A 17,161-nucleotide genomic window follows, 5' to 3' on the forward strand; every position below is an offset into this window, starting at 1 on the left:
CGAATAAAAAACAAAGTAAAATAGATGAAGGTCTCTTTAGTTAATTATGACCAATAATTTGTAAAACTTATGTCTGTGTGTCAGTGCTAAAAGCTTACGTCCCTTATCTAGCGAGTAATTACTGCGATGAATGTTAATTATAAAAATGCATTAAAATTCCTAATTACTGCCTCTCATTACGAACGAACCAGTTGGAACTAGTTATACCTATGTAACATTACTGTGGAATTAACATAAACTTTACTAACCTATAACAGTTTTACTCTTGCTCGTTCTATACTAACTGATGCCCGCGCATTCACTCGCATGAATTACGGGCTTTGTGACATCATTTTCTAAAATAAAAGTAGCTTATTTTACTCCTTACTACATCAACTGTGCTCATAAAATACCCGTCAAAATCGGTCCAGCCATTTTAGAGATTAGCCGGAACAAACAAACAGGCAGACAAGACTTCTAAAAATTTTATGATAAAATCTATGAATTTTGTTTTACAATATTATCATCATGTGTATATGTGCAAGCTTCTGACCAAAGACAGCTGTTTTAGTACTCAAACAAGCCTTGAAATGAACCCAAAATGTTCATCCTGTTTCTAATATTTCATCCGTCGACACCAAACCACCTTGTGACTAGTGACTCAACAAACCGTTTCTCTCAACCTGAACCCAAAATACCACTGAACCTTATCCATCCTTAACTAATCCCTACCTTATACCCTTTACCCCAAGGTTTGAATTCCTTCGCAAGTAGGACTGAACTAATTGCTTCCCTGCCTGGGGCATAAAGAATCGTACTTGGAAGGGGCGTGGCCATGTTTCGGTGTTAACGGCTATGGAACAAGTGCCACAATTTAAAATTATTAATTGCTCTCCTTGTCTATGAAATAAGGTTATATATGAGACCATCGACTTGTGCCCTGACACGTGTTCAGACCGTGTTTACCTTTTTTAGAGTACCTTTAAATTTTGTATCGACATGACCCGGTCTTCAATGCAAATTGTACTTAGTGAACTTCAAAATAAAGTTCATTTTAAGTTTTCTACAGAATGGTTTATAAGCCTTTTGGTCAAATGTTGAAATGCAAGTCATCGTTAATTCAGTTCGCGCATTCGTACTGTACTACAAGGGTGTAAGATCTAAGATAACTGTCACGAGACATACCATGTTTAAGGCTATTTGTAGAAAAATAACTTCCTGAAAATTTTCAACCGCGTTACTGTATTTAAGAAAGAAAATTCTATTTATTAGATTAGGAACAAAAGTTAAGGAAACAAACAGTATTGTGCCAAAAGAACCTCTGTTCAACATAATATCGGGTGGTAACCTAAGTATTACCACCCAACGCTAAGTTTCAGCTGCAGCTGCTGCTGCCCACAGACGCCACGCGCTCGAATCTGCAATATCCACGTATGTATAGAGTATACTACTACCTTGTTCTTGTTCTACCTTGATTACAAACATGTTACACTGAATGTGACCAGGGTCCCAGTCTCCATAATCCCATTACCTGGAGTATTCCTGGCATCCCGCACTAGTTCCAATCAGCCGCGACGTGTGACAATTTGCGCGACCATTGCGTTACCCACGCAGTTGTCTATCTGTGCTAGTGTGAATGTAGGGGGCGCTGCTATCGGGTTAGGACGTGAGCCTAGTTGTGTGACGTACGTGGAAATATTACATTATAAATGATTATTCTGAAATAATGGAGTGTGCAGATTTGTCTACATTGCTAGTGCTGAAAATTAGAGCTGTGACTTGAGCTATCGTGCTCGAGCTACGACTTTTAGTTGAGCACTGGCTTTTTTGCGCCGTGTTAATTATTATTTGTTTTACTTACAATATCTTACAACGGTGCAAATTAACTATTTTTCTTTTCTAATTTACATGATGACTGTAATTTTACTACTGTTCCTTCTCCTGTAAACAGGTACAACTCTGGAGGTAGTCCGCAGCTCCATGTTTACTAGATTACAAATACGTTTGAAAACCTCCAAAAATACTTTCCATCTTCAAAGGCTCCGACACCTTCCTACAACACTTTCGTAGCCATCCCAAGAACTGATCCTGTCAGTTTTACAAGCGATTGTTTAGACCACAATGTGCCATGTGCAAGACTTGTCTACTTGACTAGGTAACGGTGCTAGCAGACACGGCTACACATAGGGCTTACTACACCAGTTTATCATGACCTTGCTTTGTATCACCTTTCCACATATTCAAGGGTCAGTTTATACTGGTTCTATAGGTCCTATACTTCCTATAGGCACTAGGGCTGTGCGGTTAGAAAGGCGGTTTATGAGACCCTAGTACCAGTCTCCCGCAGCTCCGAATAATAGTCTTCGGGATCAGAATAAGGTTGTATATCATGTTTGGAATGTACACCTCTGAATGTACACTTCAATATAAATCTAGAAATGTTTTCATTGATCTAGTCAAACGGTTTGTTTATCTTTATTCAGCAGTCGCCTTCAATAATACTGTTCGAGATTTTATTTTGTAACGAATGGTGTGAAAACAAGAAGACAAAATATAAATGTAAATGGAATGTTCTAACAAATTGATCAATAACTAAGTCATAAAAATCGATACATCTACCAAAACAAATAAAATAGTGGCTTGCTTTCTTTTACTATTAATCATCCATTAATATTTAATGACGGGATCCTTTAATACATCGATCCAACATAGTCAGGTAAAGACCTCAAAGGTTCGTGTCGAAAGGAATATTCGATCCGACCAGAAAATTGTGGGCGCAGGACCGCTGCGCAGGCGCACGGCGGTATCATTTTGCTACCGCAATCAGCGTAATAACTACACTGGATGATTCCAACCGTGGTCTCGAAGCAACTCGTGCGCATGTCACCGATTTTTATCTTTTCTGATTGGTTGCAATTGATGTCGATTTGTGGATAAATTCTGTCTTCTTTGTTACTTAATGCTTTCTTGTGTAAGAGGTTAAGTTGTTCTTGTTTTAATTTAGTTTAAATTATTTGCAAATAAGGAAGTTCGTTTTTCTGTTCACTTACTGTTTTATCTACGTTATTGTGATGTCAATTAGTATTAATATGTCCTTATTCCTTTGAGTGAGATTGATAAGTTCGATTGAGACAAAGCGAAGTGAACTGTTTATCAGATTCCCAAAGCTCAATAAAAGAAAAGTGTTTTCTCGAAATGTAATGCTATCAACTTAGAACAATGGTAAGTCTGCACAGCGCACGCGCTTCCAATCCGTTATTATCTATCATTTCGCTATTTTCTGACCTATCACAACAGCAGAAAGTTTATTTTCGCCTACATTGCGCGGGGTTCAATAAAACATCAATAACATCATAACTCGTAAATTATCTCCACGCTATATTGAAAACTTCGTTCCAGTCATTAAGGTATATTTTCGTGTGGAGCATGAAATCCATCGAAATGAACCGTTTGGCAGGTGGTTGTTGCGTGTAACATTGTTGTTTTCAATAGACAGCCCGATGTTGTGGACCTTTGCTATTTGCGAGCTAGCGTGCTCGCGGCTCGCGGGGAACTCATTTGTAGCCCAGCTGACTGCAGCGTGGCCGCGAGCTCCTTATTATATTTATTGCCACGTAAACTGATTAAGTGTTGACATAATGAGAAATTAATCTCATGAGGAGCAACATTACATTTATATTAATACCGCAGACTCGCGCTAGTGTTATTATCTGGATCATCCACCGCGGGCTGGGTGTGTTTGCTTTTAATTTCCTGTCGAACGTTTTTTTCCCGAGCGCAGGACGTATAATCCCTTATTTGCGTCCAAAAGAAGTTGTCCCGTCGGTCAGACTAAATATGGAAGTAGGACCGCTTGTAATCACTTGCATACTTTCGTATCTACATATAGACAAGCTCACACGTCCAATTCAAAATTACCATATTAATGTAGTCGCATTCAAATGCAGCTTCATAAAGTAACGTCGGTAGTTGTGGCACAGTGCGGCTGTCCCATAAATAATATCTCCAGCTTTCCAGCGTTTCTCTTCATTACCAGCTTATTAATTAGAAATAGTGAGATTAGTCAGTTTATCCGATGACACACATCTGGACGGGTTTCAGTGGATGAGGATTAGAGGTGGAATTTATGTGTTCTGTAGTGGGAGTGGGAGGAAAGTTTCGACGTTATCGAGTAGTTGAGATAAATTGGCCGCGCGATTTGCGCAGTCTGTGCAGTCGCGGCTGGTCGGCTAGATGAGGTTACAGGTTGGGTTAGTCATGAACCGATCATTTGTATGTGTTACTGCTGTTTTGCCAACGTCGGCTGTAATTACAATGATAGAATGCCCACATCTATCCAAGTTACTAGATTGCAGTGGAAAATATATGACGCAACATTTGATACTATGTTTGTTCGGCTTTGTCTATAAACGCGAAGGCTTTATCGAGAGTGCTCCGGAATGTCGGAAGCTTGTTACAATCGTGATTATGATATAATAGCCTTTCTGATGAACTACTGCCAACGGCAATAAACTAAGATGGATGGCTGTCAGATAAACTTAATTATATCTTTAATTAAACACATACACACACTAAACAACATATTTGTGAGTCTATGCTAACGAGGACTTCATAATTCCACTTTGATTTAGAACAAAGATCTATCGCGTAGGAAACTGAGAGCGCAATCAGGATAACTATAAAACAGTCAGGAATTTTAATAACCGTCGTAATGCTGCGATGATATATTTTACTATGCAACCCGTTTCAATTAATGAAATAATACATGAGATATTTGATTCCGATTATAGGGATGGTTTCGTGTATAGCCCTCTCTATCTAATATTCGTAAAATATCGTTCGTCGTCTCTCTCTTGGAGGCATCGCGCAACGGTTGGCTGGCTCTATGTCACTCAGTTGCGCACACGCAGCCGCGGGAAGCGTTCGCGTTTGAAAATCGAACGTTTTTCGCGCGAACTATCATTGGCCAGTGATTTTTCGTTTTCCATTTAGAGTTTTGGAATATATTGGATGACGTGAAGTGGTGATGAGGTGCGTTGGTTCAGTGGATGCAGGGCGGGCGTGGCTCGCAGTGTTCAGTGCTGTGTAGAAAGTGAATCTCCGACAAAGGATTACAGTGTTATTGTTGGATACACGTGAGAACTATTGGCTAATTAATTGCGTGCGGAAGGGAATGAGAATGCTTTATGACGTAAACAGTAGATGGTAGTGAGGGCGGTACGTGTGTGGTGTCAGGTGTGACATCACCTGTCCGTGTGTCCGTCCCGTTTCTAAGGAAGGGTGAAACACCACCGTCTATGTAGACAGCTACTTGAACTATCCATAAAACTGATATATACGTCCGTGTGGAAACATAGAATAATGTAGCTAATGCAATTTTATTATGATTCAATTACATCATAATGAATATTATCGGCGACTAGCAAAAAGGGCCGCTGCTGTAACTTGATTCAGCAGGTCCCATGTTTTTCCTGTGTCATCGAAGCTTTATTGATCTTGTCAATTACTGAAGCATGTATTTTTCATTATAATACTTTTTCTGCGTAAGGAAGCTGTGTAAGACACGTATCATATTACTTACATGCGAAAGATTAAGGTCTGGTATAGGTACGTCCATTAAACAGTAAGCTTAAAGATCCACAAGTATTTAACTATTATCTTAATAACATTCGCCATATCTGGACAATCTCATGTGAATCAGATTACCATAATAAGACAAGTATTGGTTATAATTCTCCAATCACCACTGTAATAAGCTCCCGTACGCTACAGTGTTGCCAGCCTTCTATCCACGCAATAAACTTGTGTGTTTACAGCCTCTTCTTGCTCTGTTTTACGCAAATATGCCATTTTATGCTCCAAAGCTTTTTAAATATCCCAGTAGTCAAGTGGATGTAGGATTTTATCTACTGTTATAAAAATATCATTGACTATTATTATATTTGTACCTACTTTCATCTTTATGAACACGGTGTCCTGCTGTGTGGTCGTAACTATCCACGACATTAAATTTTTAACGATCATTATTAAAGTTAAGCAAAATTTTACATGCTTCTTCGTTTAGTCAAAACAGAACACTTTAAGGCTAGATGTTCGTTCTAAAGCAGGCTCTATCTGCAAAACTATCTATGAATAGCAATAACAAAGCAATAATACTTTCAAATCCGACCATTAAAATTCACAAACTTATAATAGAAGCTGTAAAAGGAAAACAAAAAGGTAGGGCAGCGTTATCTAAAGCTAAACGGAATAATATCGGACGAGATAACATCACAGATGAATATATTTATAATAAAAATAAAAATGCACAGCACATTCTGTTGGCAGACGACGTGGGAACATTTCCACTCGTGCCTACGTACCTAGGCAGGCTAGTGTTTGTATGAATCCCGAACAAGACAAAAAACATCTCAATATTAGTACCTAAGGTAGACGAAGTGTTATTCGAAACATATTAAAGACTGGTTCCATCAACTCGCCTATCTGTATCTTTATCTAGTAATCATATCATACGAAATCTGTTCTAGTTTTTGTTTGATGGATAGTTTCTAATTGGAACCTTACAATACAAATAATTGAGTATCTTTTTGTTTGTGTTGTTATACCGATAACTGAGCTTTCTATTTGGAAATTATCAGTATGTGTTTAACTTTTTTGGCCATTGGCAAATTACTATACTTGTCGGTAAGATCATGATTACTGTTTATATCTTCATTGGGTCCACTCCGTTCCACTACTTATTTATTTAGTACGTACCTCGTCTCTGATCCCAGTAAACTACGACGTATTTCAACTAATATTACATAATATTTCACTTACAGTACTAATTAAAAGCTAGTCATGAAAAGACGGCGACTTTTATGAAACCATAAAACCATCGTGGTTTATATGTTATGTGGCGATTTTCACATAAACTTTAATGACCTGTTGATAAATAAATAAAACTAGATGCAGTACTATGTAAAGGTATAGTTTTTACTAAATTGCAAGTGAAGTCGGTTAGAGACAGACTGAACGGCCGTGCCGACACAATGCTTAATGAAATGCAAGAGAAAAATAATATAATTATGGCACATAACGTTGACGAAGTGAACAAAGCAGTGAGTTATGGGCCGTAAGTGGGTCGCCGAGTGTACAACACAAAGGTACTGAACGAAACTAAATTGTCCATTATGACAGATACTGACGAGAGAAATGTCCACGTCGCGGCGCGCCGTGTGAACACAACCATTGTGCGCGGAGCACAGGCTGGCGTTGGTGCGAACCTTTGTCAAGCAAAACTAGTATTTTGGTTAAATTTTGAGAAGTTTTCACAATATTTCCGCCAACACCATTGTAGCAGTACCGTTTTACAACTCATTCAGTTTACTGTTTGTTTAATTAGCGGTTCAGGGTAGGTTTTAAAGACTGAGAACTTGTGAACTTTCAGAAATAAAAATGTGTTTATTATTAACTTCACACAATTCAACTTTTTATTAGGTAGGCAGTAGGTACATAGTTACTAGTGGTGACTAATCTAGGCACATTACTGTTATCTTGAAGATTAACTAACTGCACTCTATAGTTGTTTAATGAATCAAAGTTTTCTTAAATCACGAAATAAACTTCCAAACGAATTTTAGAGGTCGGTCAACTGTGAGATTAGAAACAAGCTGATCGGAGTCAAAATAATTCCAAACAGTTAAATGAAGTGGCGCTCTCATTCGCAGCCAACCTCTGACCAACAATCCAGTTTTGGAATCATGTTTAGAATAACATTTTGATTGGAAATAAAATAGATAATGAAGTAAGTAGCTACGGATCACAGAACTAGATGGAATACTTGTGTGATGGAGTCACGTCGTGCCTCCGTCCGCAGCCCGAGTGTAACGGGCCGGTGATTATAAATCATATCGCCACGCTTCCACAAATTAAAATATGTTGTAAATAACATCTAATAAGAAAGTTTGTACGTCTGTTCGTGTTGTATCGAGAACCGTTAGGATGATTTTAATGAAATTTTTAGTGTTGGAAAGCGAGAGATTTAGATCGGTGTAAAAGTCGCGTGGTGTTTTTTATGGTATAAGCCGGTAAACGAGCAGACGGATCACCTGATGGTAAACAATCGTCGCCGCCCATGAACACCCAAAACACCAGAGGTGTTACAAGTGCGTTGCCGGCCTTTTGGGGTTAAGAATTTAAGGGTTGTTGCGCCTCCGGTAACCTCACTCACAACGTAAGCGTTGTTTCACGTCAGTTTTCTGTGAGGCTGTGGTATCACTCCGGTCGAGCCGATGCTTTCGTGCCGAAACACGACTCTCCCACACTTGTGTGCAGGTGTTGCAGGTGTATGACAATGAGGGAAATTTACGAGGTTTTATGAGCTTCCCAACTAACCACAAACTAAACTATACAATACCTTCAAAACGTACAACCATTTCTACTTTACACTGCGATAACTTAAACCCTTCCTTCTATATGAAGATGTGCTCTAATTGTACTCAAGTCTATAGTTTATTAGCAGTTAGTGTTTATGCTTCATTAGTCATTACTAACTTGCATTTGCCTATTATGGTATAATGTCTCTATTGGCCCGTGATCATTTACCCGCAGTTTATTAACAACAAGACTCAGTGGAACACGTTTACGAGATTACGATGAGATCAATATTAAAACTCTCATTAACTTTCTTGTTGAGCTATAATAATAATTTAAAGGGTAATTCTTTAATCCTGTCCGCGGTATAGATGTGCCGACAGCTTCAACCAATTGTGGTCATATTGAGACATTAAAACTTTATTGTTTTATAATGAATTCAATATAAATGTAGATAACTTTATGTCGGTCATAGTCGTAATATATGGAATTAATTATCTTGAGAATGACTCTTTAGCCTCGCTTTGTAAATACGAAGATTAACGAAATCCGTTACGAATTATTGCTACGTGCAGTACTGAAAGATTCAAATAAAAAATCTAACAATAACCAGAAGCAAATATGTAGAAAAAGTGACCAATTTCTATTCAGACTTCAGCTAAACTTTTTACTAATATCGTATAAGCAATAACTTTACCTTATACAGCGTGTTCAATAAATCAGAGCCAATAAAATGGTGTAAAAACAGTCGGCGAGCGCGCTGTATATGGCAATATACGGGGACAAGGGGGTATATGGTACATGAGTCTATAGTCTATGGCACACAGCAAACATGGCGGAGGAAGCCATCGTATATTGTGGCCTACGGGACTGTCCGACTTATACCGACTGTTTGAGAAGTACCGGCTTTTTGTGAATGTTTGAGGAAGGCAGCGAGATCAAAGAACAGGAAGTTATCGTATGATTCAGTGTTTGCAACACAAGAACTATTTACTTTCTCGACACATCATTATACTAGTCGGGAAAACATCGTAAGAACAGACCCTAATCAAAATATTATTTTACACATCACATTCTGCAAGACATTTAAAAATATTTTCAAGAGATTTTTGCATCAGACAGCTTTGTATGCAAGCATCTGTACATTAAACTTTAAGACAACAATGAACTAAAAAAAAAACAAAAATACTTGGAGTAATCGATCCAGTTAATCTGTGCAACCAATTTCACTGCGAAGCCGCGAATAACTTTAGACATAGCAGTCCTAACGAACCAATACATTACAGGGCAACAATTAGCCAACAAATTACTGAAGCTGCAGCCCCAATAATTAGCTCCGAACATTCAGACTATCCGCCAATAATTAGCTCCTTAAATCTAGCCACTAACGATGCCCTTGCGCTGCGAGAGAATATATTTCATGAATTATGAGTTCATGTCTAGTAATATTGGAGCGAAATATATATTTTAGTGAAGTAGAAGTGTTTTAAGACTTATAACATAAGTGGTGAAATGTGAGTGTACATTGCATAGCGGCTTTACCTGTCGTAATGTACACCTCTGCTAACCCCTTCGACGATAAAAGGCGTGAAGTGTTTTGCTAATTTGCTACTGTCCTTCATAAAGCACTTACATTGCTTTAATTTCCTAATATTTAAGGACAAATGTGATTTTCTTTTCTCGCCAGTATTGTTAAAAGCTCCATACATGTGATGATGAGTGAGCTTATTGCTATATACCGAACATAATTCTGTAGCCCTCGTGCTATTAGGTACACACAGAACATTTCCGAAAACCTAAAATCTCGGTACATCTCTCTCAATCAGTCACTCATATACTTTGCACTGCAGTTCACTTAACATTACTATGCATACAATTATGATCTTTAAATCATTGTTTGTATAAATCACAAGATTCAGTGGCCACGTCCTCTTATTTCTGCCATCTCCAGTGAGGCTGCGCGGCCATTTTTTGTGGCAATCACTATTAGCTCCTACGACGGCATGCAGTTGATTAGCTCAGACTATCTAGTTGTACAATATTCCACCAGTTCGATGCTTGTGTGAAGTAATCATTGTTGTACACATGTGTATGTACTGTTATGTTATGTTAAAGTATACGGGATTCATTGTTTTATGTAGTAGTTGTAATTTTCTTCAATGATATTGGAAATGTAGCTGATTCTTGTAAACATTACAGAAGATATGAATACAGTTAAATGTGCAAGCATTATTCATTAATTTTGTAGGAACTAAATAACGGGAGAAGCGGCTTAGCTTGAATAAGGAGTCTCATAGTGTTTAAGGTTAAACCTATATAAAAATATCTTAAAGTTCCATGAACCTACATCCGACAATATAAGACAATGTATGCGTTAAGAAACAATAAAATCAAGACGATTAGAGTTAATATTATATATATATATATATAGACGTAAACAAATGCCCTGTAGACCTGTTACTACAACTAATTTGTTAAGGTACAACCGAGAGCCTCAGTAATGATTGATTCTCGTTTGTGCAAACAACAACGAACGCGGAATTTTTAGAACAAACACACAATATTTTAATCATTATTAGCTCCAAGACCAGAAATATTTTTAACGAGAACAACTAAATAGTTTACTTTAAGTACTTACGTCTGTGGTTCCTCCCTCCGGCCCGAGGGTCCTCCCGACACATGCCGTTATTACAAACTTTTTACCACAACCATTAGCTGGTGCATACAAAGTGCATCTGTCAAGTAGCTCCCGCCAGCCGCCGCAGCACAATAATACAGCCTCCATTCGGAGCCGGGTGTCGGACCACTGTAATTTAAACAGGACGACCTGGACCACTCATTACATCGCAATTTCATGCATCTTATCTCAAAGTCAGAAGGTCGAAAATTATCAGATAACAGAACTACTATTCTGTCTCGATAACCATTCCTTACTCCTAAGATTTAAGGTCGGTAATTGCGTGGCAAGCTCGAGACTCCGCTGGTCCAGCCTGTTGGCCCGGGGCCACCTAAGACTACTGCTTATTGTGGTATCCTTGTTTTTTTCTGTAATTGATTTTTAATGGCTTTTAGAGTTGTTAGGATGATTCTTGAAATTCGGATCAAGATTGTTCGATGAGCATATTTGATCCCATTTCATGATAACACACGGAATAACATAATTCCACTAATCGTGATCGCCAATAGACAATTTGAGAGGCCAACAGTTTGAGTCTTCGTTTTTGAATGATTACTAAGCGATGTCTATTCTGATTCACAAAATAAATAAACACTATGCTTGCTGTTGTATCTTCCGCTTTAAGCAATTGATTTTTACGAGCAAATATTGTTTTAAAACTGGTTGTGTTGGACAGAGTATGGGCACGCTGCAATACTGGCGAGCCTGCAATTGTAGTTAAACGATACTGCTTGAGCTGCATGCGGATAATGACACAAATAGGTTACAAGTATAAGTATACACAAGTACAAGTAAGCACAATACTGCACACGGCTGGAGAGCAGCCAGGCCACGTCTATATTATGCTAGCATGGCTCGAGTCTGCGGGTGATTGATGGACATTTATAGCACCCGAACAACAGGCATATTTCTATTAATTCACCAACAAGTTTTTATAGTAATTATTTCAGAATAAATTCCCAGATAGAAACGTTTACTAAAACTATTATATTTCTTAATAGTCAGATTGTAGTAAATTATTATTCTCGATTTCTTGCTAATTGCTGCCAGTGGGTGATCTTGTGAGAAACTACGAAATATCGAATATCGAGGCGAACGAATTGATCAAAAGCTAACTGCACAATAAATCATTCACGAACTTCATTACATTTAGTAAATCATTTTCAATATCAAGATATGATTCCGTTTTAATAACTTCCAAATTTCGCATTCTACTCGCAGATTAAGAGGCAATTTAGTTTCATTAACATAAAAAGTTTGCAGAGATATTGACGTAAACATTGAGCACGCTAAGAGATTATTATCATTTAGTTAATCATCGTCATCGAGCAAAATGCTCTGACTGATGACTTACATCAATGATTATATAATATCATTGACTTACATACATTTGTCGATAATCATATCTCGGATACAACGGCTCGTAATGGATTTTATTTTATTTCATTTTGTATTTAAGTAAGTAATGCTCGGCCGTCGTGAATATATTCTTATTCGTCTGTATTTTGTACTGTGATCAATTAAATTGTTTTTATTACGTGTGTGTCTGCGAACTTAATTTACTTCTCGAACAACAAAAACTTTTATCACTCAATCGCGGCTGTGAGAACTGGCTGCAGGCCTGAGATTGTGGGTCAGTCGCCATTAAAAAAGTATTTCTGCCAAATTAAGGGCTCCCAAAAATATGCTTCGGTAGCGGCAGAAACAAAATCTGATATTACCATGATCACCGACGCTCGACAACCAATTTCGACAACGGACCTTGGTTACGCAAAACTGTCTCTCTCCCTCCTACTGGTTTGACTGCGAAAGAGTGAGATAGGATTATTTCTTACTGTTTTTATTAAGTTCCTCGGCTCATTTGCATGCACACGCGACGCAAGCGCAGCTCTCCGTGTTCGGGGTTAATAAGACGATATATAAATGCGATAACGGCGTAACAGCCTGTTGGATTCCTATTGACATTTTGTTAATATGTTTGTTCGTGTGTTATCATTAAATGGTGCGCGGTTTTATCGGCGAGCAAATTTTCCGTCGCCAGATATTTTTACAAAAATGTAATCAACGCGCGGGCAACTTGTTTTGGTTTTGCTCTGCGTTTCTGTTGTATCAAAATGAAGTTGAATCATAAAGAAGAGTTCAAAGTCAAAGTCAAAGTCAAAATCATTTATTTCAAATAGACCAGGAAGGCACTTTTGAACGTCAAAGCGAATATAATAATATTAATAACGTCTGTCTGTCGGTCAGTCCTCTAGTGAAGCTATTTGCTCGTTCCAAAGTGTAGATTCCTATGGAGAAGAACGAGCAAGAAACTCCATAGGTTACTCTTTTTCAATCAGATTTACAATACAATTTTTGGTTACATTGTTTCGATTACTTCAGCTATGTGAGAACAATGTAAAACTAATATACAGTCAAAGCGACAGAAAAAGAAAATAACCTAGAGGACAATAAAAATTAATGCAGTCCGGAGCTGACCAGTCCCAGTTGACAGCGCCCGTTCACGAACATGACACGTACACCAGCACCGCCCAACTCAACCATGTTGCAGGGAATCGAGCGATCCAATGCCCGTGCCACCGAATGAGACTTTTGAGTGAGCATGACAACTCCAAGCTGACATAAATGCATTCTACTAGTCTAATTTGATTTCAGTTAATTACAGGGCTCTCACATTTACAATAATTGTATAAAGTACAGAACACATCGAAATAACATGGTTATATTACTACATTTTTTCGCTATCCTGTGGAGCCGGACCAGCTTGCCTCCAAGCATTTTTATCTTCTATATAATCATTTACTTTATAGTATGCTTGTCTACATAACGTTTTTTTAATACATAGTTTAAATTTTGATTCATTCAGATTCTGTATTTCCATTGGAACTTTATTATAACATTTAACACAGAATCCCATAAATGACTTACTTATTTTTGACAATCTAAAAAATGGTTGACTTAATCTATCCTTATGTCTAGTTTGATAGTTGTGTCTGTCAGATACTTTCGCAAACAAATGTAGGTTTTTTCTAACATACATAATATTTTCATAAATAAATTGACATGGAACGGTCATAATATTGATCTCCTTAAACTTATCTCTAAGAGATTCCCGACGACCTAGGTTGTAAATAGCTCTGACGGCGCGCTTTTGTAGGATAAAGATAGACTCAACATCAGCAGCTTGTCCCCACAGCAAAATGCCATACGACATGATGCTATGGAAGTAACTGAAATACACTAGTCTTGCCGTGCCTATGTCGGTTAGCTGTCTGATCTTCCAGACAGCGTAAGCTGCAAGCTCAATCGTCCCGCTAGCGATGTAATGTGGGGACCCCATTGCAATTTGTCATCTACAGTGATTCCTAGGAAAGTAGTCTCTTTTACAAATTCTAATTTCTGACTATTTAATAATACATCGCATTGGTTAGTCTTAACATTTGGCAAAACAAATCTAATACATTTTGTCTTTTTGTCATTTAATACTAAGTTATTTGATGTAAACCAATTTTGAACCTTCATTAGAGCATTATTTACGTCGTCATAATTATTTTGTCGTCTATTTATTTTAAAAACTAATGATGTGTCATCAGCAAACAATACCATATGAGGTTCATTCTGAAATAAATGGGGCAAGTCGTTTATATATGCCAAAAATAGGAATGGGCCTAGTATTGAGCCCTGCGGTACGCCCATAGACATGCTAGCACCCGGTGAGTTTATTTTATTAACTTGTACTTTAAGTTGCCTATCCTGAAGGTATGACTTCAATAGATTTAGCGATATACCCCGAATACCGTAATGTTCCAGCTTCAGCAATAGAGTCTCGTGTTCAACGCAGTCAAATGCCTTCGAAAGATCACAAAATAAGTTAAACTCGTAAGGAATCTAGACTGATGACGCTTATACCTCGCCCTTGACAAGAAACGTCCTCCATGTCTCTGACACAATATTTGTTTTTCCTCAGAATGATCACGTATCGCAATAAAGGAAACAAATTGTAAGTTCTTGTGTGCCCCGAGTTATGGCGGGCATCGTCTGTCATCAACTAGGTACCAACCAGTTTTTCCGATTCCACGGAAGCAACAGACGAACAAATAAATTATTGTATTGTATTAATAACTAAACAAATAACAAACAGTTCAGCTGCACCATACAATGCGCCACAAATCATCGGAGCCCACAATAGAGCTGCGCCCTGCGCCGCATCGACTCGATACTATCGATAATTGCGAGATAAACTCGACTGTGCAATTAGAGATGCTCTGTAAACGTAAGCTTTCAGTGTAGGTTGTAGATAATTTCAAGGCATGTAATGATTACATGTTTTATTAGTTCTTGATAAGAAAATTTGTAGTAAGTATACATATCGTCGGGCCAAATTAACCAATGAATTTTTCATAGAACATTGATTAAGTAAATATGATTTCTTATAACTAGATTAAATCATTTCTTTTCGCAAATGAAGAAAGCATGAGTAAATAAAACAGATGATTGGAAGCAGCTCGCATACGAGCGTGTCACGCACTCATTAAACAGTCATTAATGCAAACAATAAGACCTGCTCGCATCTCACCTTTTTGCTGGCACCGTAACAGAAACAAAAGTCGCACCCACGCCGCGGTAGAAATAGAAAGTGTCAGGCGATGTGGAGCAGTACTGCGAGGTACACCAGCAGAGGTACTGGGAGTACTGGAGGTAATGATGGTAGACTGGTAAAGATTGAGGAGTTATGATGTGCTAGAGCAATGCTAGGCTGTTTTGATGAATAATATGCTGGTGCTTCTTTGTTGAAAGATTCACAAAGAAACATCTATTGTTTTGCGTTGACTTGTATGGACAAATGGCACATTACTAAGAATTAATTATAAAAGTTTAATGTCACTAATAGTTGTGTTAATCACAATCACAAGCTTTACTGTTATTTTTTTTTGTCAATCCAATAGAAATGTCTGTGGATACCATCGGGGACTAAAACCTGTGATAGTTGAACAATAGCTCAGTGCAGCTAGAAATTGAAGTAGTAATGCAATTATGAGATAAGTCACAGAGTCGGCACAATATGTGATCGTAATCGCGTCAGATTCCAGAGCCAGTAATGATGGGCACAGAGAGTAATGGCGTACAGTATTTACTCTGTACAGTAGTGAGATAGACATACAAACATGTTGATATACCTATAACGTAGCTTCCATCATTAAGCATTTATTGGTCAACCCAGTTATGTTCTGCGTCTAAAGTTGTGGGACAAGAAGTCACGCCATTAAAATCCAAACTTGTCGCTTTACGGGACTTGAATATAAAAATAAACAAGCATACATATACATACATACATACATAGCTTCATAGAGGCCTACAAAATGTAGTACCGACATAAGTCCATCTTCTAGCTTCCTTGACAATGGTAGCTAAACATATTCTGACAAATAAATCATTTTGGTAAACATTTACTGATCTTATACTGACGAAATCTTGATCCACTGTATGTGTACACGCAACTCACATGCTCGAATATGGACGACATTCAATATTAGTCGAAAGATTTGATGTTTGCTCAGCATTAGTTGCATTAGTCCTACAATCAGATCAGGCGACTGACGTCGTAGAAGGGAGAGTTTCAATGTTTACTTATACTACTAAACAGTTTGAAAGCTTCTAGCATTTACAACGCTTTATCGTAATCAAGTTTGTTTACTTCAATTTTATTTGCGAAGATATGCAAGACGGAGTAATTTTCTACAAATTGTTTGTTTTAATGGACCTTTACATGGTCGTTCGTTCAATAAGCTTAGGACATACAATTTTGTAAAAGAGCAAAGCCGCTATTTGCACTGATTAACCCCGTTCACCAGTTTAATGTTTCCAATTCAAATGACAATTAAAGCGCAAAAAGCATAGCACCACCGTACCGCCGTACCATGTGAAGACAATTGAGCGTATAAATCACGTAGCAAAATGCCACAATAGCTCGCAGTGAGGTAACTCCGAGGATTGAGTCCGTGGCAGCGCGCTGCGGTACATTGTGCATGTAATGACAGGCCGTGAGTGATGGCGCCCGACCAGGCAGCGACGTGTAGGTGGGGCTGGGCCTCAAGACTGTTGCGGTGCACCCAACCCTAGCTATTATAATCGAAATACCCGACGCGATGT

General features: G+C 38.1%; 1 protein-coding gene across 4 annotated transcripts in view; it reads left to right on the forward strand.

Annotated features, from left to right (window-relative positions):
* Positions 1 to 4,880: 4,880 nt before the first annotated feature.
* LOC118265723 (protein prickle-like) overlaps positions 4,881 to 17,161 on the forward strand; it is a 134,585-nt gene continuing 122,304 nt past the window's right edge. For 2 of the 4 annotated variants that reach the window (XM_050694661.1, XM_035578822.2), the window contains exon 1: positions 4,881 to 5,010. In XM_050694661.1, the coding sequence (XP_050550618.1) occupies positions 5,006 to 5,010 (5 nt within the window). In that variant the 5' untranslated portion in view covers positions 4,881 to 5,005. Of the gene's footprint in view, positions 5,115 to 17,161 lie in introns of all 4 variants that reach the window. The other 2 variants (XM_050694663.1, XM_050694662.1) reach the window with 2 other exon arrangements.

This window comes from Spodoptera frugiperda, chromosome 7 (genome assembly GCF_023101765.2).
Source record: "Spodoptera frugiperda isolate SF20-4 chromosome 7, AGI-APGP_CSIRO_Sfru_2.0, whole genome shotgun sequence".
NCBI classification, from domain to species: Eukaryota; Metazoa; Arthropoda; class Insecta; order Lepidoptera; family Noctuidae; genus Spodoptera; species Spodoptera frugiperda.